Genomic DNA, 24,290 nt, shown 5'->3' on the forward strand with positions numbered 1-24,290 from the left:
TTTAATAGAAATTATACTGAAGGTAACAGAAACATTGAGAGTAAGAATTAAAGTTCTCCTGTCTTGGAATTCAATAAATCTTTGATGCTCTGATTTTGATGCTCCTACAGTAATAAATACTGTAGGAAAGGCGTTGACTGGTGCCCACCCAATTCCTCTTCAGTAAAAAGAAATGGGAGTTTTGCGGGGCATGTTGGTTACAAAAGGAAACGAGCGCGGAGGGGGCGGCTCCCGGGAGGACTAGAGCTCAGAGCCCCAGGCGGGCTGGTCTGGGGCGGAAACGCTGGGCCCGGGAGGCCCAACGAGCTCGAGCCCAGAAGTCCGGGGCCCTTGCCTCCGCTCCGCGGTTGCCTGGACGCCGGGTAACCGACCCCGAGGGCCTCGGCCGCGGGCGCCGCGGAGCCGGCGGGGTGCGCAGAAGCGGCACCGGGAGACGGGCGGAGCGGGTGAGTCCGGGGCTGCGCATTCCTCTGGCGGCCTGCACGGCTCCCACCCGCAGGAACCAGAGTCCCGTACCCTGGGGCGCCTGTGCCCAGAGTTACACCCCCATTCCGGTCAGTTCCTTAATCAATCCCTTCCGGGAGGCGGAAGCAAGGCTGTCACTCGGGGAGTTTGAGAAAAATCCCCGTGGCGTGGGTTAGGGATGTAAAGTCTCCCTCCACTGGCCGCCCAGCTGTACTTCACGTTGTCTAGAACGGCATCCCTAGGTTCTCATTCTTTAAATAATTATTTCTACCTTTTATTTTGCTTATAAGGCCTCCTTGTGGTGGTTCATGTATTATTATTATTTTGAATTGCTATTTTTCTTCTTTTGATATTTTATTTTTCAAGTGTCTTCTCTAATACTGCACACCTACTTAGGGCAGAGGCTGGGAATTTTATTTGTTCTACAGCACCCCAAGTAAGATGACCCACAATAACACTTCCTCTCTGCAGATGAGGAAAATGAGGCACACAGCTGATATATGACTTAACCAAGGACTGAGAATTAGCAAACTTCAGACTCAGGAGACCTTTTTCTCACTTCCAGTTCAAAACATTTTCTATTTCTTTGACACTGGATGCTCAATAAGTATTTGTGAATTGATTTGGTAACTTCCCAGGCCTACTTACTATTGCATGAGCTGTCTGGACATCTTGACCCAAGTGTAACATTCTAAAGCTATCCCTGTTACTGGGTAACTTGGTTCTTGTCCCAGAGGCACCTCAGAATTGGAGACCCAAGACCAGAATGGGGAGTTCATTGAGTAGTGGAGTATAACACATTTTCTTTTCTCTCTCTCTCTCTCTCTCTCTCTTTTTTTTTTTTTTTTAAGATTTATGTATTTATTTATTTGACCGACAGAGATCACAAGTAGGCAGAGAGGCAGGCAGAGAGAGAGAGGAGGAGGCAGGCTCTCCAAGGAGCAGAAAGCCCAACACGGGGCTCAATCCCAGGACCCAGGGATCATGACCTGAGCAGAAGGCAGAGGCTTTAACCCACTGAGCCACCCAAGCGCCCCGTCACACACTTTCAAGAGTGAACGCAGGCCAGTGCTTGAACAAGAGTAGCAATGGCACCCAGAAGATCTAGAGGCATCCTTTTAAGCCTGCTTTTTGCCTATGTAAATTTTGTTTTGATTGACATTTTTGACTGACAGCTGGTGGTTATGTAACATTTTGGCTTCTGCGCATGCACCTTCCCATGATTCATTCTGTTATAATTGTATTCATTTATGTATTGTATATTTAAGAGTGTCTAATGACCTTTTGTGACCTTAAAGGTACTTAAGGATACGTTGCACTCTATGTGCACATGTTCGGCTCTTAGAAGTCCCCTTGTGGGGGGTGCCTGGGTGGCTCAGTGGGTTAAAGCCTCTGCCTTCGGCTCAGGTTATGATCCCAGGGGTCCTAGCCCCGCATCAGGGAGCCTGCTTCCTCCTCTCTCTCTCTCTGCCTGCCTCTCTGCCTACTTGTGGTCTCTGTCTGTCAAATAAATAAAATCTTAAAAAAAAAAAAAAAAAAAAAAAAGAAGCCCCCTTGTGGCTTTTTACCCAGCTCTATAGCTAGTCCTTTCCTTTTTTTTGGCCCTTAGAGGTGTCTCTGAAGGTGTGGCTGGGCAGTGAGGGTGTGGCCAGCACCTGCTTTATCCCTCCTCACTCATGCCTAACTGCCTAACATCCCTCCCTGTCCTTCCACGCCTTTTCCCCCTCAAGTCATTTCTGGGTCCTATTTTGCAAATAGGGTTTAGGACACCGCTTAACAAGGTTAAGAACTCAGACAAATGAATGGCTAACTATGAAATGCATCCAAATGCCCACAACCTGAAGGATTTTGAGCTGTTGGTTTATTTTGAATTATCTTTAGATATTTGTATGTGAGACAAGTGCATTTCTATCCTCAATATATAATACTTCTCATTCTATTATTGAATTCTTAAGATTTTATTATTAACCATATCCAGCTAATTTCCAGAGCTGCCAAAACTATGAGTTTGAACCATAACCTACCAATTTTCCCTGGGTGAAGTCCCGTTATGTTGGTAACTACCACACGTCTTACACTCAATTCAGCCTGTCTGTTCTGCTCTTGCTTCAGATTCAACATAACCTCAGACTCAACTAACCTGTCACTACAACCTCAGAGTTTGTTCTTTCTTCTCCATTCCCTAAAGCAGTAAGTGACATACACTTTCTTTTTCCTTTCTACTATGGACTTCATTCTCACACAAGTTTATTCCACTGAACTATAACTTGATTTCCAAGAGCTCTGGACTCATAAATTCCCAGCCTAACAAGAAAATCTAGAAACGCCAGGGATGAGACTCCTTGACTGTAGTTGGTTTATCTGACTGTCCCTAAAGCATTCATGTTGGGGTTAGGACTAATAGGATTGACAGCAATTTATCGAATCATGTAGATGGAGTGGGCAAATAATTTCTTAAAAGAAAGGAACTCTCTTTCTCTTAAAAGGAGAGCTTCTGGGGAAAAAAATAAAAACAATATTTGTCTACCCAGAGTTTACCTACAAAACAAGGTTAATGAGAATATTGACTAAAGAATTGCTAAAATGCTAGACATTGGAATCTCAACAAAATGGAAAGCAGAAGATGTATGGTAAGAAAGGAAAAGCAGGGAGAGTAAGCAACTGGAATACTCAGAGTGGGCGAAGAATTTGCGTTGTGGTAATGATGTAAGACAGAGAACTGGATTGATTGTAAGTTTTGGATTATGTGCCTGGTGGAAAAGTAGTACTTCCACAAGCAGATGGTTGCATGGTTGAGCCTTAATGATCATGATGTCTGTTTTCTGCACTATAATAACACTAATAAATATATGGAATTTCAAAATTGGTGCTGAACTTTTAACCTCAGTTATAATGCTATGGATACAAAAACCACCCAAATGAAAATAAATGGAGCCTATTTGTTGAGAGGTTGCAATAGCAAGGAGTCAGCCGCCATCGTTTGTGTAAGGCAGAAATGCAAAGGGAGACAAGAAAGTGGGAAAGTCTTCAAATGAAAAAAAAAAAAAAGGGGGGGGGGAGAGAGAGGACTTTAGGTATGCCCTGGACTTTGTTGACATGGGGAAGCTGGAGATGGGTTAACTAGGAGTGGGACATCCTATATGATTGGTTTGAGGAGCTTATTTGGCTTTCTCTGGTTGGTCCTGAGTTGGAAGTACAGGCGAATATTAGAGAAGTTGGCAGTAACTAACAAAGTCCTGATTGTTCTGGGAAGATTACTATAGAGGTTGTGGTTTGGCTTCCTGGGCTGGTTGGTGTAGAGAATTCTGGTGGGTTCGAATTCTATTTTTACATATGGTTTGGCCCTTGTCCATCTGTATATTCAGTCTTTCAATGTTCACAGAAATTCAGTTAGGTAAACTTAATTTTACCCTTATATTAGAAAACTGAGATATGGACAGATTTGGATAGTTTAAGTATTGTATTCATGACCATATAATTTGTTAGTGAACTCTCATTCACTGAATTTAAATCATGGCTATTTATTAAGCAGTTATTATACACTGGTCAGTGAACTAAACACTTTGCCATATATCTAATCTCCTCACGACACTTTGAGACATTATCATTTTCACCATTTTCCAGAGGAGGAGACTGATGCTTAAATACACGAAGTAGTCTTCTCAAGGTCATGTAGATGGTAAGGAGCCCATCCAGAACTTAATCCCATATTTTACTGACTTAAAAGCTATGTTCCTTAGCACTTGATTACACTGATAATCTACTTTCATCACTCTTAGTCTATATCTATGAACATTACTATCTGGCTTTTTTTCCTGGGTACTTATGTGAGCCGGGATGGGAGACAAACCACGAGAGACTGTGGACACTGAGAAACAAACTGAGGGCTTTGGAGGGGTGGGGGGTGGGGGTGAGCCTGGTGGTGGGTATTAGGAGGGCACGTATTGCATGGAGCCTGGGTGTGGTGCATAAACAGTAAATTGTGGAACACTGAAAAAAAATTAAATTTAATTTAAAAAAAGACTTTTCAGTGTGCAATGAAGGGATTTAATATACTATTAGGATACTGGAAAAACTTTGGATTTACCCACAGCCAACAAAATGGACGAGAGGTCTGGGCATGTGAAATGACATAGTGAAGGTGGAGGTGTGAAGAAATGGTTGAAAAGGCAGCGGAAGACTACTAACAAGAGGGCATGAGTACCTAAAATGGACTGCTTCTCTTAATAAGCTAATGAAATACTTTACATGAAGACCAGTTATTTATAGATAAACTAAATATCGCTGATGGTTAGTAAGATGTCTCACAGACAAACTGGACAATTATTTTTCTTTTAAATTTGTTTTGTGCAAGTGAAGTATATATTTTTTCCTTGAAGAGAAATCTATCCTCAGGAATTGTAATTGTTGAGCCCCCAAATCACACTTGTGACAAATTCTTTGCAAGACTGAAGGAAGCTGAGTATTTTTGCTAGTGGCATTATATTAGCCAGGGTTAATTATGTGTTAATCCCTCTAGTGTTCCACTGCTTATGGAACTCCATTTACTCAGTTTGTGCTCTCCGAACAATTTTATTACAGGCAAAATATATAGCACATAAACAGCAGAAAATATGCAAGAAAAGTGTCCAGAGATCTTAGGCACAGATTCCTCTATTCTTCCATTTCTGTGCAGACAGGTCTGTAACCACTACTGCTATGCATTTGACGCACCTCTGTAGCAGGAAAGCCAAATCTTCCCATGGTGGAGATCTCCTGTATCGAATTCCTCATATATACATATTCTAGCTATATTTCCAGCTTTTACTTTGAAAGCTCCCCTCTCCTAGGCTCTGTCAAAATTAGATGCAATTATAAATCCAATTATTATTATTAAACAGTGCTGGCAGGCTGATGATATATGCTGCTCTGAAACAACTCACAGACCCGTCGTTTAAAAACATCATTCCATAGTGTTGGCCAAGGGTCAGTAACTCTGGAGATAAGCTGCAATTAATCCAAACAAGCTAAAATGAACCCATTATATGCATAGCCGATGGACATGGCAACTTTTAAACTAAATGCTCAAGCCTTTTCCACAATAGAAGTAGCAAACAAATAAATACCCCCTCTTATATCTACGTATCATTTCCTGTACAGCTCTTTCCATCCTGTATTTGTTTGTTCTCTGGAAAGAGTGGTTGTCTCATGTCTTTTCTTCTTCCTCATTCATTCACTCCTGGGCTTCTTGCTGCTTAAATTCTGCTACTGTCATTTAATGTCGCCCATGACCTATTGCCACTTTAAATGGACTTTCCCCCCACCTTAGTTTTTGTCTTATTGTGTAACTTTTTAAAGATCTTTAGGTTGTTGGCTCCTTCTTGAAACTCTTGGTTTGTATGACCACATTCATTCCTGTTTTCCCTGCACATTTTCTAGAAATTGTTAATGTCATTAATTTTCTGGCTTTGTCAAGATTCCTTTCTTTGTTGTGTGATCTCATCAAATTATCAGCTCCAAAATGATAATACTGAAAAAACTAGCTCTTCTCAAATGTTCTCATGAATAGTAGACACACATTTAACATTAAAAAGCACTCATAGGTAAATTTAAAATAGTCATCTTTCCTCTAATCCTACCAGTTCCTCACACAGACCCAAATGAAGAGAATGGCATTGCCATCCACCCACTCCCTCTTGCGGGCAACGGGAGTTACTCTAGACTCTTCCTTCGCTGTTACCACGTCTGATTTCTTACCAAATAATGCAATTTGTTCGTATTAAATATCTTTTGGTTCTTTCTTCTTCTCTCCATTTTTATTTCCTCTGGATTAATTTTAAAAATACCTTGATCAGTAGTCTTCTTCTTGATCATTTTTGGCCTCAAATTATGCTCTCCTCCAATTAATCCTCCGGCATGGCACTGGATTGTGACTTATTCACTAATGTCTTCCCACAAAAGATTCTAAATGGTTAAAAAGAGGTCTTGTTTATTTTTGTGTCCTCAGTGACTACCATATGATGTATATTCAATAAATATTTTCTGAGTGAATAAATGAATATGGAGTTTGGAAAATATGTATGGAAAATTATCATACGCTACTGACACACTCCAGAAAATGTTGCTGAGACACTTCTCTACAGTGATAGAACTGTCCCAGAATGTGTGACCACTAAGCTACCTGTGGTTACTGAGGCCTTGAAGGGGGCTAGTATAGCCAAAGAATGGAATTTTTAATTTTAAAATTTAGGATGGCTAGTGTCTTTAGTCTAGGATAGTACAGCTTTAGAAAACAGGCCCAGAACTTTCCTTTATGCTCCATTATCACCATCTCAAACTAAGATTCTAGAGATGTTCTGTCACACAGAGTTCAGAAATTCCATTCAAGAAAATTTCTGACTACTTAATACATGCCAAGCACTGTGGCTTCAAAGAGAAAACAAATAATCTCTGAAAACAAAGATGCAGCAGGAAAATGCCAGCTAGTAATGGAATCTGATTTCTGAAATGCTGATATTTAGGGGACATCCTGATTCAAACAGTGGAAAAGAACATTTTATTTTTTTCCCTCTTCTTCCTCTTCCTTCTCCATCTAGATTCTGAAGTAGCAAATGCGAGTGGAATTGTCACAACTATACTTCTGATGATGATGGGAGCCATTCTGGATCCCACTTTATACCCCTCCTTAAGGTGATGATGAACTTCTGCCAGTTTATTTGACCTATTTAGTTTACATTATGTCTCCTCTCTTTTCTACCCTCTATTTTGTATGTGTTTGGTATTTCAGTTGCTTTTAGACTTATTAATTTCTTTGCATTTTGTAATACACTGTCAAAGATGACCCAATATCATATCCCTCTGGCTCCAGACAATTCCACCAAGCTGTGTCATTTATTATGACTGGCTGTTTGTAGTGTGATAGCAAATTTTCAATCAGTATGACAGCATTTATAGCCAAGCTAATTTAGATTACTTAGCAAATATTATGATATGAGATTATGTATAAAATGATATCAGTGGGGTCCAAATATGTTGTATATAATGTATTTCTTTATCCACTAATTTGAACATTTCCATAGAAAACGGCAGTAAGAAGCTCTTGGCATAATTTCTTTATAATAAATTCTGAATGCTGCTTATTACTTTTGATTTTCTTATTCTCCAGATGGTTACACATTTGCTCTCTATTTGTCTGTTATTTCACTAAACACAGACTTCTTACTGGGTGCTATTATTTATTTATTTATTTTTATTTATATCTTTGGTTTGTCTTGTAGCAGACAAGAACCACAAAAAGTGGTTCTTTTAACCGATAATTTAAGAACAACAGGAAAGGAAATTAGAGGAAATCTTGATTTTCCAGCGTGATTTAATATTTTTCAAGACCCATACCACTGGATGAATGTTGAGATCTATACTGAACATTAACAATTTAAATCATTTCGTGGTAAAAATTATATAATTCCTAGAAAATATAAATAAGTAATGCTTGTATTGAGATCTTTGCTTAATCATAGTATTTAAAAAATCCAAATGTTTATATTTTAAAATCTTTCAAAAATGGTATCATTAATAAAAGAATTACTTCTTTTTCCCATTGCATAATGATAACCTCATAGGGACATCCAGTTTGGTTTTCTTTTTCAAAAGTATAGGAAAGTACACCTTTCCATACAAAGAAATTGCTTATGTTGAATTATTAGCCAGTCATGGAGTGGGAAGCTATTAAGGTGCATTACTGTTTAGAATGAAACATGTAATAGGAAACCTCAGTATTTCATTAAATTTTTTCAACTAACAGCTTAAAGCTGTAGTTAGAAGGAAATAAAGCTTCATTGTCAAGTTTCACCCTATTCTTTATTTTCTGATTAGTTTTAGTTTCATATTTTCTTTTCCTTCAGATGACTTACTGGGCTCGGGTAAAGAACCTAAGAAGAGAAACACTGAGTGAGTAGTGGGTGAAGGGGTGAGAGGCAGCAGCGCACTACCTGTTTTCAATTTCATGTTTGAAGAGCTATAGGAGGGGGGAAAATGACCTTTTGCCGAGGTCATATTCAAGGAAGAGTTAGTCTTTCGGTTTTTATTAAATTTTAACTTGGTAGCTCATATGAACTAGAATTCTTTCTTATTTAGAAACATATGCTTTGCATTAATGCAGTAGTTGCAATTTGGGGAAGATCATTTAGGGAATCTGGATAAATAAAAATCAGATATACTCTAGAGGCCCCCTGCCAATGTATGGATAATTCTTTGGCAAATGCAGAAAACTCAGTTCTCAGTAGAATTTTTAAAGTATCTCCTATGTGAATACTCAGGATTCCTCTCAGATTATCCAAATTTAAACCCTACAAGGTTCATAAAAATGACAGGCAGAATGGACAGTCTTGCATTAAAAAAATAAAGAGATCTTGGTGAGTGTTGTTAAAATTTCTAATCGAAGGTGAACTCACACTGAGTAGTTTCTTCATTATTCAAATATAACCTCAGAATAGTTTATGAGTTTTTCTTATAAAGCAATAAATAAACCTGTGGAAAGGTCACATTTTATGTACCTTAATACCACATTAGTCAATGTAAATGAGTTGTCTTAACATTTAGTTCCTTAATAGACAATAGGTTTGAAAAATTTCAAGGCTGCTGCTTGTTGCGATCTTTAAAAAAGTAATTAAATCAATGGGAAAAGGCAAACAATTTTTAAAATATTTTACGGTTTCTCTTAGTAAAGCATCATAAATGAATTATAGATAGAAACAGCATGGAGATAATGTGTTCCTTATTGCTAGGTTCAGTCCTTCTTAAATGAGTTATCAGAATTGTTTTTAAACAGAGATTTGTTTCTTTGTTTCTGAGGATCCTAGAGTGTATAAAATTAGGAATAAGACCCCTCACTGGTATATACACCTACAAATGTTGTATTGGGGTGTGTGTGGGGGGGAGGCGTGAAAAGTTAATACTAACATTGGTGTTGAAGAAATATATTACTGCCATTCCTAAGTAAAACTTATAGTTCCATTAAAACAACTTTTCCCACTAACAATATACTTCATTGCTATAGAAGCCTGGATCTTAGTCTACAGCTGAGCCCTGTAAAGAATATCACATTAAAATTTTCCTCTGAATCAACTAAATTCCAACTTGGTAGTCTATCCCACCAGTTCAGCAAGAAATTTACCATTATTCATAATATATACATTAGTGTGGTTATACATTCATAATTATCTATATTTATACCAAAAGTATTGAAAAACAAAGTTTACATTTTAGGTGGAAAAGAAAAAAAATTTACAAGGTGTTTATCTTTTTACATAGAATTACAGCAAAACAGCACATATAATCTTAACTATAACATTGAAGCAATCTCAAATTTAAGCTTATTTTTGTTAACAAATTAGTTCTTTGGTTCTGTAGGTTACAAATGTTCTGCATCCTCTAGTTTACATGACTAATAAAGATAAATGATTTATAACATGGTTACCTGAATAAAAAGAATTTCTAGGTAAAAGTGATTTTTCTTTATATTTTCTATTTCATTAAGTATGGTTCCATGTTTTAAAGAGGTCCCTTTTTAAATTAAAACTGTGGTTTCCTTTACTAAAGAGAGATGTAGATTATTTCTATCATATATTATTTTCTCTCCCCTTATTTCAAGTAATATAGCCATTCACAATACGGACATTCTTTTGCAGTTTGCACATCTGTATTACCTTTTGCTATGTAATAAATTGATTCTTCTATTACTTAACTGTATTATAACTTATGCAAATAAGTTTTATCATATTAATTACTGAAGACTGCATACTTTTTCTATATCAATTTGCTCTCTTTCTCCCAAGGGTGTGTGTTTGTATGTGGGGGTTGTCTAGGGATAGTCAGTTCCAATTCTTTGCTCATTTTTTTCTCACCAATTTTTTGTAACTTTATACATTAAGCCAGGAACATTTTGTTACCCACATCTTAAAAATTTCTTCCTGATTTGAGAGATTTTTTAAAAAAGTGGTTGGATAGGGGCAGCTGGGTGGCTCAGTGAGTTAAGCCTCTGCCTTCAGCTCAGGTCATGGTCTCAGGGACCTGGGATCGAGCCCAGCATCTGGCTCTCTGCTTGGTGGGGAGCCTACTTCCTCCTCTCTCTCTGTCTGCCTCTCTGCCTACTTGTGATTTCTCTCTCTGTGTCAAAAAAAAATAAATAAAATCTTTAAAAAAAATGGTTGGATAGCTTTAAACTTTTATGGAGTCATAGCTCTAGAACTTGATGTATTATTTGGTGTTATGTTCAGGGACCTTTCTCATTTTTATATAAAGTTTCCTCTAGCTGTTTGTTTTTTCTTTTATATTTAAGCTTTGAATCTATTTGACTTTGAGCCTAATTCTATAGTCTCAAACAGAGACTTTAGATTCCGTTAAAATCAAGTTTACATTTAACAAATGATTGGGAAATATTGCACATTTTTTTTAATATTTTATTTTTTATAAACATATATTTTTATCCCCAGGGGTACAGGTCTGTGAATCACCAGGTTTACACACTTCACAGCACTCACCAAAGCACTTCCCCTCCCCAGTGTCCATAATCCCACCCCCTTCTCCCAAACCCCCTCCCCCCAGAAACCCTCAGTTTGTTTTGTGAGATTAAGAGTCACTTATGGTTTGTCTCCCTCCCAATCCCATCTTGTTTCATTTATTCTTCTCTTACCCACTTAAGCCCCCATGTTACATCACCACTTCCTCATATCAGGGAGATCATATGATAGTTGTCTTTCTCTGCTTGACTTATTTCACTAAGCATGATATGCTCTAGTTCCATCCATGTTGTCGCAAATGGCAAGATTTCATTTCTTTTGATGGCTGCATAGTATTCCATTGTGTATATATACCACATCTTCTTGATCCATTCATCTGTGGATGGACATCTAGGTTCTTTCCATAGTTTGGCTATTGTGGACATTGCTGCTATAAACATTCGGGTGCATGTGCCCCTTTGGATCACTACATTTGTATCTTTAGGGTAAATACCCAATAGTGCAATTGCTGGGTCATAGGGCAGTTCTATTTTCAACATTTTGAGGAACCTCCATGCTGTTTTCCAGAGTGGCTGCACCAGCTTGCATTCCCACCAACAGTGTAGGAGGGTTCCCCTTTCTCCACATCCTCGCCAGCATCTGTCATTTCCTGACTTGTTGATTTTAGCCATTCTGACTGGTGTGAGGTGATATCTCATTGTGGTTTTGATTTGTATTTCCCTGATGCCGAGTGATATGGAGCACTTTTTCATGTGTCTGTTGGCCATCTGGATGTCTTCTTTGCAGAAATGTCTGTTCATGTCCTCTGCCCATTTCTTGATTGGATTATTTGTTCATTGGGTGTTGAGTTTGCTAAGTTCTTTATAGATTCTGGACACTAGTCCTTTATCTGATATGTCGTTTGCAAATATCTTCTCCCATTCTGTCAGTTTCTTTTGGTTTTATAAACTGTTTCCTTTGCTGTGCAAAAGCTTTTGATCTTGATGAAATCCCAATAGTTCATTTTTGCCCTTGCTTCCCTTGCCTTTGGCGTTGTTCCTAGGAAGATGTTGCTGCGGCTGAGGTCGAAGAGGTTGCTGCCTGTGTTCTCCTCAAGGATTTTGATGGATTCCTTTCTCACATTGAGGTCCTTCATCCATTTTGAGACTATTTTTGTGTGTGGTGTAAGGAAATGGTCCAATTTCATTTTTCTGCATGTGGCTGTCCAATTTTCCCAGCACCATTTATTGAAGAGGCTGTCTTTTTTCCATTGGACATTCTTTCCTGCTTTGTCGAAGATTAGTTGACCATAGAGTTGAGGGTCTATTTCTGGGCTCTCTATTCGGTTCCATTGATCTATGTGTCTGTTTTTGTGCCAGTACCATGCTGTCTTGATGATGACAGCTTTGTAATAGAGCTTGAAGTCCGGAATTGTGATGCCACCAACGTTGGCTTTCTTTTTCAATATCCCTTTGGCTATTCGAGGTCTTTTCTGGTTCCATATAAATGTTAGAATTATTTCTTTGAAAAAGATGGATGGTACTTTGATAGGAGTTGCATTAAATGTGTAGATTGCTTTAGGTAGCATAGACATTTTCACAATATTTATTCTTCCAATCCAGGAGCATGGAACATTTTTCCATTTCTTTGTGTCTTCCTCAATTTCTTTCATGAGTGCTTTATACTTTTCTGAGTATAGATTCTGTGCCTCTTTGGTTAGGTTTATTCCTAGGTATCTTATGGTTTTGGGTGCAATTGTAAATGGGATTGACTCCTTAATTTCTCTTTCTTCTGTCTTGTTGTTGGTGTAGAGAAATGAAACTGATTTCTGTGCATTGATTTTATATCCTGACACTTTACTGAATTCCTGTATAAGTTCTAGCAGTTTTGGAGGGGAGTCTTTTGGGTTTTCCATATATAGTATCATATAATCTGCGAAGAGTGATAATTTGACTTCTTCTTTGCTGATTTGGATGCCTTTAATTTCCTTTTGTTGTCTGATTGCTGAGGCTAGGGCCTCTAGTACTATGTTGAATAGCAGTGGTGATAATGGACATCCCTGCCGTGTTCCTGACCTTAGCGGAAAAGCTTTCAGTTTTTCTCCATTGAGAATGATATTTGCGGTGTGTTTTTCATAGATGGGTTTGATGATATTGAGGTATGTGCCCTCTATCCCTACACTTTGAAGAGTTTTGATCAGGAAGGGATGCTGTACTTTGTCAAACGCTTTTTCAGCATCTATTGAGAGTATCATATGGTTCTTGTTCTTTATTTTATTGATGTGTTGTATCACATTGACTGATTTGCAGATGTTGAACCAACCTTGCAGCCCTGGAACAAATCCCACTTGGTCGTGGTGAATAATCCGTTTAATGTACTGTTGAATCCTATTGGCTAGTATTTTGTTGAGTATTTTCCCATCTGTGTTCATCAAGGATATTGGTCTATAGCTTTCTTTTTTGATGGGATCCTTGTCTGGTTTTGGGATTAAGGTGATGCTGGCCTCATAAAATGAGTTTGGAAGTTTTCCTTCCATTTGTATTTTTTGGAACAGTTTCAGGAGAATAGGAATTAGTTCTTCTTTAAATGTTTGGTAGAATTCCCCGGGAAGCCGTCTGGCCCTGGGCTTTTGTTTGTTTGGAGATTTTTAATGACTGTTTCAATCTCCTTATTGGTTATGGGTCTGTTCAGGCTTTCTAGTTCTTCCTGGTTCAGTTGTGGTAGTTTATATGTTTCTAGGAATGCATCCATTTCTTCCAGATTGTCAAATTTATTGCCGTAGAGTTGCTCATAGTATGTTCTTATAATAGTTTGTATTTCTTTGGTGTTAGTTGTGATCTCTCCTCTTTCATTCATGATTTTATTTATTTGGGTCCTTTCTCTTTTCTTTTGATAAGTCTGGCCAGGGGCTTATCAATTTTATTAATTCTTTCAAAGAACCAGCTCCTAGTTTTGTTGATTTGCTCTATTGTCTTTTTGGTTTCTATTTCATTGATTTCTGCTCTGATCTTTATGATTTCTCTTTCCTGCTTGGCTTAGGGTTTCTTTCTTGTTCTTTCTCCAGCTCCTTTAGGTGTAGGGTTAGGTTGTGTACCTGAGACCTTTCTTGTTTCTTGAGAAAGGCTTGTACCGCCATATATTTTCCTCTCAGGACTGCCTTTGTTGTGTCCCACAGATTTTGAACCATTGTATTTTCATTATCATTTGTTTCCATGATTTTTTTCAATTCTCTTTAATTTCCCGGTTGACCCATTCATTCTTTAGAAGGATGCTGTTTAGTCTCCATGTATTTGGTTTTTTTTCAAACTTCCTTTTGTGGTTGAGTTCTAGCTTTAGAGCATTGTGGTCTGAAAATATGCAGGGAATGATCCCAATCTTTTGATACCGATTGAGTCCTGATATAGGACCGAGGATGTGATCTATTCTGGAGAATGTTCCATGTGCACTAGAGAAGAATGTGTATTCTGTTGCTTTGGGATGAAATGTTTTGAATATATCTGTGATGTCCATCTGGTCCAGTGTGTCGTTTAAGGCCTTTATTTCCTTGCTGATCTTTTGCTTGGATGACCTGTCCATTTCAGTGAGGGGAGTGTTAAAGTCCCCTACTATTATTGTATTATTGTTGATGTGTTTCTTTGATTTTGTTATTAATTGGTTTATATAGTTGGCTGCTCCCACGTTGGGGGCATAGATATTTGAAATTGTTAGATATTCTTGTTGGACAGACCCTTTGAGTATGATATAGTGTCCTTCCTCATCTTTTATTATAGTCTTTGGCTTAAAATCTAATTGATCTGATATAAGGATTGCCACTCCTGCTTTCTTCTGATGTCCATTAGCATGGTAAATTCTTTTCCACCCCCTCACTTTAAATCTGGAGGTGTCTTCGGGCTTAAAATGAGTTTCTTGGAGGCAACATATAGATGTGGTTTTTTTTTTTTTTTATCCATTCTGATACCCTGTGTCTTCTGACAGGGGCATTTAGCCTATTAACATTCAGGGTAACTATTGAGAGATATGAATTTAGTGCCTTGTATTGCCTGTAAGGTGGCTGTTACTGTATATGGTCTCTGTTCCTTTCTGATGTACCACTTGTAGGCTCTCTCTTTGCTTAGAGGACCCCTTTCAATATTTCCTGTAGAGCTGGTTTGGTGTTTGCAAATTCTTTCAGTTTTTGTTTATTCTGGAAGCTTTTAATCTCTCCTTCTATTTTCAATGATAGCCTAGCTGGATATAGTATTCTTGGCTGCATGTTTTTCTCGTTTAGTGCTCTGAAAATATCATGCCAGCTCTTTCTGGCCTGCCAGGTCTCTGTGGATAAGTCAGCTGCCAATCTAATATTTTTACCATTGTATGTTACAGACTTCTTTTCCCGGGCTGCTTTCAGGATTTTCTCTTTGTCACTGAGACTTGTAAATTTTACTATTAGGTGTCGGGGTGTGGGCCTATTCTTATTGATTTTGAGGGGCGTTCTCTGAACCTCCTGAATTTTGATGCTCGTTCCCTTTGCCATATTGGGGAAATTCTCCCCAATAATTCTCTCCAGTATACCTTCTCCTCCCCTCTCTCTTTCTTCTTCTTCTGGAATCCCAATTATTCTAATGTTGTTTCATCTTATGGTGTCACTTATCTCTCGAATTCTCCCCTCGTGGTCCAGTAGCTGTTTGTCCCTCTTTTGCTCAGCTTCTTTATTCTCTGTCATTTGGTCTTCTATATCACTAATTCTTTCTTCTGCCTCATTTATCCTAGCAGTGAGATCCTCCATTTTTGATTTCACCTCATTAATAGCTTTTTTGATTTCAACTTGGTTAGATTTTAGTTCTTTTATTTCTCCAGAAAGGGCTTTTATATCTCTCGAGAGGGTTTCTCTAATATCTTCCATGCCTTTTTCGATCCCGGCTAGAACCTTGAGAATTGTCATTCTGAACTCTAGATCTGACATATTACCAATGTCTGTATTGATTAGGTCCCTAGCCTTCAGTACTGCCTCTTGTTCTTTTTTTGTGTTGAATTTTTCTGTCTCGTCCAGATAAGAGTATATGAAGGAGCAAGTAAAATACTAAAAGGGTGGCAACAACCCCAGGAAAATATGCTTTAACCAAATTAGAAGAGATCCCAAATCGTGAGGCAGGAGAAAGGGGATAAAAAGAGGTTCAAAAAGGAGGAAAGAAGAAAAAAGAAAAACTAAAAACAAAGAAAAGAAAAGAATAAAAAAAAAGAAAACAAATAAGAAAAATATAAAAAAGAAGAAAACATATATATTGGATAAACTAGTTAAAAAACGTTAAAAAAGAAAAAGGTAAAAGTTGAAAAAAAAATTACCAGAAGGCGAGAAAAAAAAAACAAAAAATGAAAAAGAAAAAAATCAAATTAACTACAAGACTAAAAAAATCACAGGGAAAAAGGCATGAGTTCCATGCTTTGCTTTCTCCTCCTCTGGAATTCTGCTGTTCTCCTTGGTATTGAAACCACACTCCTTGGTAGGTGAACTTGGTATCAGCTGGATTTCTTGTTGATCTTCTGGGGGAGGGGCCTGTTGTAGTGATTCTCAAGTGTCTTTGCCCCAGGCGGAATTACACCGCCCTTATCAGGGGCCGGGGTGAGTAATCCGCTTGGGTTTGCTTTCAGGAGCTTTTGTTCCCTGAGCGCTTTCCGAAGAGTTCCAGAGGACGGGAATACAAATGGCCGCCTCCTGGTCTCCGGCCTGGAGGAGCCAAGAGCCCAGGGCCTCACTCCTCAGTGCGCCCTCAGAGAACAGCGCCCAGTTACTCCCATCTGCCTGACCTCTGGCCGCGCTCCGAGCTCACCGAGCCTGTGACCGGTTCAAGGTAACACCGAGCTGTGAGCTTACTGTCGGCTCTGTCTCTGCAGCCGGCTTTCCCGTTCCAATACCCACAAGCTCTGCGACACTCAGACACCCCCAATCCTTCTGTGACCCTGCGGGACCTGAGGCCACGCTGACCCTGCATGGGCTTCGCCCCGGTTTAGCCTCTGGAGCGATGTCCCTCAGCGGAACAGACTTTTAAAAGTACTGATTTTGTGCGCCGTTGCTCTGCTGCTTGCTGGGAGCCGGCCCCTCCCCCCGGGGTGTATCTTCCCGTCGCTTTGGATTCACTTCTCCGCCGTCCTACCTTTCAGAAAGTGGTTGTTTTTCTGTTTCCAGAATTGTTGTTCTTCTTCTCTTCGATCTGCCGATGGATTTTTAGGTGTTTGCAATCTTTAGATAAGCTATCTAGCTGATCTCCGGCTAGCTGAAGTAGTCTCAGCCTGCTACTTCTCTGCCATCTTGACTCTGCTCCAAATATTGCACATTTTGTTCTTATTTTAAAGAGTTACTGTACAAAATGGCACACTGAAATGTCCCAAGAACTCTTTTCTTTCTTTTATTTCGCCCTATGAACACTGGCTATAATACTTCCGTGGTCTTTCTATAGCAGAACAGCATGGTGATAGATTGCCAGTCTAAATCCAGTTCTACAATGTACTTAATCTCTCTGATTTCAAGTCTCCTTTGCAAAACAGGGGCCGTAATCCTACCTACCTCATAGGTTGTTGTGGAAGTAAAGGTAAATGAGGTATGTTTTAAGTTCAAGCTATCATTTTTGATTTCTTTGGGTCAAGACTCCTCTCGCTATTTCATGTAGTAGTAGTATCTCTAAATAAACTGAAACTTTTGGTGTGCAGGGGCCTTCTTTCTTTCTCTTATTTAAAATGTTTTTAATTCTAATTTTTAAAAATTTTTAAATTTTCATATATCCTCTAAAATCTCTATCAGAAATAGAAGTGTTCATTAAATAGTTGACATTCTTAAAAAAGTAAAATGAAAAGGCATATTTCTTCAAGACCGAAGGGTAACTCATACTAAAATGACATAGTATTTTCTTGTCTTTTTTTTTTAAAAAAAGATTTTATTTATTTGAGAAAGAGATAGTGAGAGAGAGCAGGAGTGAGGGGCGGGTGGGGGGTGTTGCTAAGAGAGAGAGAGAAGCAGGTTCCCACTAAGCATGGAACCTAAGATGGGGCTCAATCCCAGAACCCTGGGATCATGACCTAAATCTAAGGCAGACATTTAAGAGATTGAGCCACCAAGGCACCCCTGGCATAATATATTTTAATTAAAGTATTTCTTCCATGAGAATTTTAAAGTTTCAAATTTATAAGGATTTGTTATTTTACATTTCAAACATAAAGTAGCCCTTGAATATAAATGACTTAAGTACTTTATATTTTGTCAGAAAATGTAAATGTTTCTCAGGACACTCACTGTAAAATCATTTGATGTGACTTAGAGGTGAAATAGTAACTTAGTATATGATATTGACCTATGAAATAATTTAACATCATCAAAGCTGATTTGACTTGCTCGTTGTTCTTTATGTCTGAAGTAATTACCAGAAGGTGAAAGGCTCATCTCTTAGACAAATTCAGAATACGGTATGAGATTACTCTGTGAATATGTATGTGGAAGTGGACTTTTTCAGTTCTAATTTGATTTGTAGAGAAAGATGATATCTTATCTTCCCGAAGATGTATTTGGCTTTAGTAAAACCATGAGATGTAATATTTGATGCACCTTAACGCTAATCTATTGGATGTAATACAAACATAATATAAAGTCAATAGAACTTCATTAAAGAAAGAGAGAAGAGATTAAGAATCAGAGGATAGAGTTAAAAGATTTATAAAAGAAATTATTTTAGATATGTGTGAGAAAGATGTGGAAAAAATGCCTTGTAAAAAAGAGGTTGAGGAATCAACACACTTGGCAGGGTTTATTCTTTTTTCTATTATTACTGTGGTATTATAAATTTTCTATTATAGGATTTTTAAAATTTTGGAATTTGGGTTAAAATGAAAGTCAATATTTGATAAATTCATGCTCATTGTGATAGTCTGTTTTTAATGGGTGACCTTTATTTGACAAACTTTTTTTCATTGTTTCTTGAAATAACTTTGAAAATGGTTGTCCAGGATGAACATAAAGAGTACATCTTTGTGACTTATTTATTCCAAAACTGGACATTTGTACCTATTAATCCATCTTATCTATTTCACCCATTGCCTCACCTACCTCCCCTCTGGCAAACTCTGAAACAGTTTTCTGTTTTTAAGAGTCTGGCTTTTCATTTGCTTGTTTTTATTTCTCTGTTTGTTCATTTTGATTTTTAGATCCCACATATAAGTCAGTCACAGAGATGAAAGGTACAGCATGGGGAATACAGTCAATAATATTGTAAGAACATTACAGGAGACAGGTGGTGACTACAGTTATCATGGTAATCAATGAGTAATGTACAAAACTGCTGAATCGATATGTGGTACACCTGAAGCTAATATTACATTTTACATTAATTATACCTTAATAAAAAAGAATGACCATAGTAATCATATATTGAAAATTAAAAAGTTTTTCCTAGAAAGTGTGATTGGAATATTGACCTATAGTTTATTATAAATATGAATCTTTTCCATGTTTAAGGCAAGATTATGCTACTTTACAAGCAAATGTTGTCTTTAAGCTCATTATAAATATATACACACATATATAATGAATGTCAATTATTTTGTTTTGTTTTATTAACAATAACTCTAACTTAGATTTTTTATGAATCAAAATTCAAAAATTTCCCACTATTCACTATCTTCATCTTATTACAATCAGTGTTTTGGGTTTCTTACTCTGTTGTACTTTGATTATAAAAAATAAGAGAACATTATTCTTCTCTCATGTCTTATAATTCAGTGGGAAAAAAGAACACATGCACAGTTATTTAAGAAACTATGATAAGTGCAATATGATATTTAAGTAATAATAAAGTATAGAGAGGAGTAAGTACATTTGTTTTGTGGTAACAAGTAAAAGGAGACATGATATTACATACCTAAGGAAAGGAAGAATAAAAAGAATGTGCAAGGCAATGGCAGCACAGAAGTGTATGTCTTATTTTGATGACTGGTATGACTAGAATATGGAATGTGTGGTAAAGGCAATGGGGTGGCAGGACGATACCAAGGACTATTTTTATTGTCTCATGGACATGTAATTTTTAGACGTTTGCTAAAATTCCTTGATGTTACTAAAAAACATATAATACACATCAAATGGGTGAGTACTTTGAAGGCAGAGCTGTCTTATTCTTTTGTATCCTACACAAATAGTACAGTGACAAGATATAAGCTAAAAACCGCTAAAGGAATAAGTGAATGGCTAAAAGGAAATGAATCAAGCATTATCAAATATTAAAATGGATCTTAGAAGATAATTCAGTCCAGTATCCAGTCTCTTAGATTTTCTAAATCCTTCTTATATAACACTTACTAAACTATTTTATAGTTTCTCCATAGTCACTGTTATTGGTAAAATGCTTTCTACCTCACAACATAGCTTTGTTCACTGTTGGAAAAACTAGAATTTTCAGAAGCATTTCTGCATGACTGCCAAAATATTCTTCCATGTAGAACCACATCCTGTTAGTAAGCCTGTCATTTTTGGAATAAAGCCTCTGGGGATATCTGATTAGACTTATTTCCCTATCTTCTCCCTTACCCCACCATTGGCAACATTATAGTGAGGATAGCTTATGATAACAGACAATAGCCTCACTCCCGACCATAATGTGGGCAGGAATAGAGAACAGACTTAAGTGAGGACAATAATAATATCCTGACTTCGCAGCAATGATTGAAAGGGTCAAATAGGCACTTAGTCCAAGTAAGGCTAATTAAAATACCCCAAGAGATAATGGAATTCAAATTTGAGAAAGAGTCAACATCACTTTGATGGCTGAAGCTCTATGATAGAAATCTCAGGAAGTGTCAGCAGAGATTTCTGAAATACAGAGAAGGTCAAGTTGTAGGAAAAAAACTAGAATGAGTAGGAAAAGACTACTTGAGACCAAGACAGAGAGAATGTTGATGGCAACTAAGTCTTTGTATTCCTGCTTCTGTTACCGGTATTTCCGACGAATTCACTACTATCTTTCCCATAAATACTCAATTTTATGTTATATTATTTCTTTTTGTGTGTTTATTTATTTATTTATTTATTTATTTATTTTTATTTATTTATTTTTGCTTAAACTGAGTTTTCTTATCTGCAACAAAGAAGAACCAATAAAGCAATCTGCTTTAGACATTTTAGATCAGTAGTCTCAATCGTGGTTGGTCTTCCTCTTCTCTGTTAATATCAAATCTCTGATTACTGACCTTGGCCAGGATGCTGACTCTGATTCCTATTTCCTCCCTTACTTGATGGTTTGGATTTGTACTCTGTGCTCTTTATTAGCTTTGTTAAACCTGTTTAGGGTTTGGAAGTTATCTAGATAGACTCTGACATAATTTGTATTTGAATCATAACTTCAAATAAGTTTAAAATCTCACTTATATTATGGGGTGAAAAACTGGGAAAAGTAAGTAAATATTTTTTTAATATTCCAACAGTTTATTAAGTATCTCCCATTGTCAGACCTTTTAAAATATTCTCTGTGAAGAGAATGCAGACTTGTAACTATTATTGGGTATATTTAAATTATGATAAAATAAATCAGGTGAACTATAGATAAAGCCACTACGAATAAACAAAAAAATATGTTTTCCAAAATTATTGGAAGACTATCAGTATGTCTACACTGATTACTGAAAAGAATTTGTGAGGGAATCATGGCTACTGAGATGCTTTTAGATAGCCTAAAGTTGCTTAACATTTTCATGAGGGTATGGAAGAACAGGAAAGTGGTACATTAATTTCATAGCCTTATTTAAGCCACGAAAATAACACAGATAAAAAGAAACAGCATCTTGGGGCACCTGGGTGGCTCCGTGGATTAAGCCTCTGCCTTCTGCCCCAAGTCATGACCTCCAGGCAGTTTGCTTCTCCTTTTCCCTCTGCCCCCCCTCCCCCACCAACCCCAGTTCCTGCTCTCTCTCTTTGCATTCTTGAAAAAGAAAAAAAAAAAGAAAGAAAGAAAAACAGCACCTAAAGAGATGAAGTATATAGATACAATTTACTAAGTTTTAGAAGTGTCTATGGTACTATCATTTTCTTTAAGGCTTTAGTTTTTGTGGGCATTGGGGATGAGCTTCTAAACTGTCTAAATACTGCTTTTTTATATTGTTTGTGGGTTTGGAACATGGGTGATCCAAAATGATTTATATGTTTATTTCCATTTAAAATAAATACATTTTCAAATAAAAACACTGAAATAAACTGGGAGAAGATCCTTATAATAAATTAGTAACAAAGGACTCTATCTACAACAATGGAAGATTAAAAAAAAAACAAACCCCAAACCACAACCCAGAATGTACTTTACTAGAGATATTCTAGTATGATACATGAAAGTATGGAAGAGACCTTATAGAAGACTTAGTCACAATAGTAAAAATATTTGAAAACAACTGAAATGTTCATCAATAGGAGAATGGTATAATAAAACAATGGAATGTTACAGCAGTGAAAGAATGAAAAAAGCTATTTATAAAACCACAGATAAATCTCAAAATGTACTAAACAATAAAAAATCTATAGAATGATTTGTAGAGTATATTTATTTAAAGTTGTAAAACTGAATCAATTCTATATAGTATATTATTTTGAGATATATAATAAAAAAGCCTGAAACTACAGGGATTATAATTTTGATGGATGTAAGTAACTTTTGGTGAGGGAGGAAGTGAAATGTGACCATTGAATAATACAATGAAATTTGAATGCTATTGTTAACTATTATTTCTTAGTCTGTATTGTAGAATACAAGGTGTTTTATTTTATGGTGCTATGTAATATTTGATAATAAAAATATTTAAAATAATTACAAATAAAATCATGAGGGGAAATGGGTAAAGTGAGAGGGTCTTCTGTCTATAAAGATAAATAGCTCAGAAATTTTGTTTTAGCAATGGGGAAGCAAAAAAATTGAGGAATATAGTGATTTGATGAGATGATAGCTTAATGTGATGAAATAAAAAGAATTGTACGTGTAACATGCTATTCAAGTATGGAAACAAACAAAAATTATAAACAAAAACTTAGCTTTTGCCAGAAGATGCCAGAAAGCTTGAATAGTTGGAAGGAAAGTTGACAGTCCTATGCCAAATCTGTAACTATAAACTGATTGCAGGTGTTTTATTCTTTCATACATTTTTTTAATTCATGAATTTTTTCATTTTCAACAAGATGTGACCTGCTGAACCCCTCCAATGTGACAGGCACTGTGATAGATCTGTGCTGTCCAATACTATAGCACATAGCCATATGTGACAAATCAAATTTAATTAAAATAAAATTAAAAAATTAATTCCTGGGTTAAATTAGATTTTAAGTGATCAATAGTGATTTTAGGTGATCAGGTGGCTAATATAATGCCTATTTTGGATAGCATAGATTTAGAAGATTTTCATCACTGTATAAAGTTCTATTTAATGTTGCTGTTACAGATGATAGAACTATAGCAGTGAACAACATAGATTTTGAGTTCTGAGAAAAGAGAAAACAAAGGAAAAGATTATAAAAATATATTACCATGTTAAGTAGTAATGAGTCATTTGAAAAAATAAAGCATCTTAAGTGGACAGAGTGAAGGGTATGTTCTGATGAAGTGGCTTTCATAAGGAATCATAACTATGGAAAGAAAGGCATTTCTATTCGTTGGGAGGGGGTTGAACCGAGAAATGTGTGGCTTCATGAATGCCAAGGTACACAATTGATTTAGAAGATAGCATGAAAGAGAGTTCTAGTAAGATAAGAATTTTGAAATTGTAATTGGAAATAATAAATCAAGAGGGAGGATGTTATGAACTCTCCAGCACAAGTGGAGGGATAAGAGAAACCAGTAGAGGGATACTCCCACATTGTCAGAACAGAAGGAGGCCATGAAAGGCACAGATGTGTTTAGTTTGTGGGTTTGGTGATGGAAAATTAGAGTTCAAATCAAATTCCTTCTATTTTCTCTCTGAAGTAGGAGGTGATATCTTTCAAAAGAGAGAAATAGAGTTTAAAAAGAAATAGGATTTGAAACAATTGATGTCTAACCTTTTTTAGCCTGAAATTAACATTTTCCCTTACCTACCATTTCATTCTTAGTCCTCTACTCCTCCTCATACACCTATTGAAAGAATCAGATTCTATATTCATTCTTCTCTAAGTGGAACCCACTCCAGCTCTGATAACCTAGCTCATGTTGTACTTAGGGGAGGGAATAGGGATAGGACACCCGCTCCAGCTTTCTGAAAGTAGAGGTCAAGAGCATTAACTTTTATGCTTGCTTCTATATTTTCCATCTTTTTATTATTGTATGCTTCATTCAAGTTCATTTTTTTTCTGAACTTGCTTTATTCTTTCTTCAGCCTTAT

The 24,290-nt window shown here is 36.9% G+C and overlaps 1 protein-coding gene across 6 annotated transcripts in view; it reads left to right on the plus strand.

Moving 5' to 3' along the window:
• The first annotated feature begins 360 nt into the window (after positions 1-360).
• Positions 361-24,290, plus strand: part of CCDC178 (coiled-coil domain containing 178) — a 444,107-nt gene continuing 420,177 nt past the window's right edge. For 3 of the 6 annotated variants that reach the window (XM_082699591.1, XM_082699596.1, XM_082699595.1), the window contains exon 1: positions 361-446. Coding sequence is in view for 1 of the 6 variants with exons in the window: in XM_082699594.1 (XP_082555720.1) it covers positions 8,346-8,391 (46 nt within the window). In the remaining 5 variants the exon portion in view is untranslated. Of the gene's footprint in view, positions 447-7,040; positions 7,135-8,345; positions 8,392-24,290 lie in introns of all 6 variants that reach the window. The other 3 variants (XM_082699592.1, XM_082699594.1, XM_082699593.1) reach the window with 3 other exon arrangements.

The sequence above is a fragment of the Mustela nivalis genome, assembly GCF_964662115.1.
Source record: "Mustela nivalis genome assembly, chromosome: 14".
Classification (NCBI taxonomy): Eukaryota; Metazoa; Chordata; class Mammalia; order Carnivora; family Mustelidae; genus Mustela; species Mustela nivalis.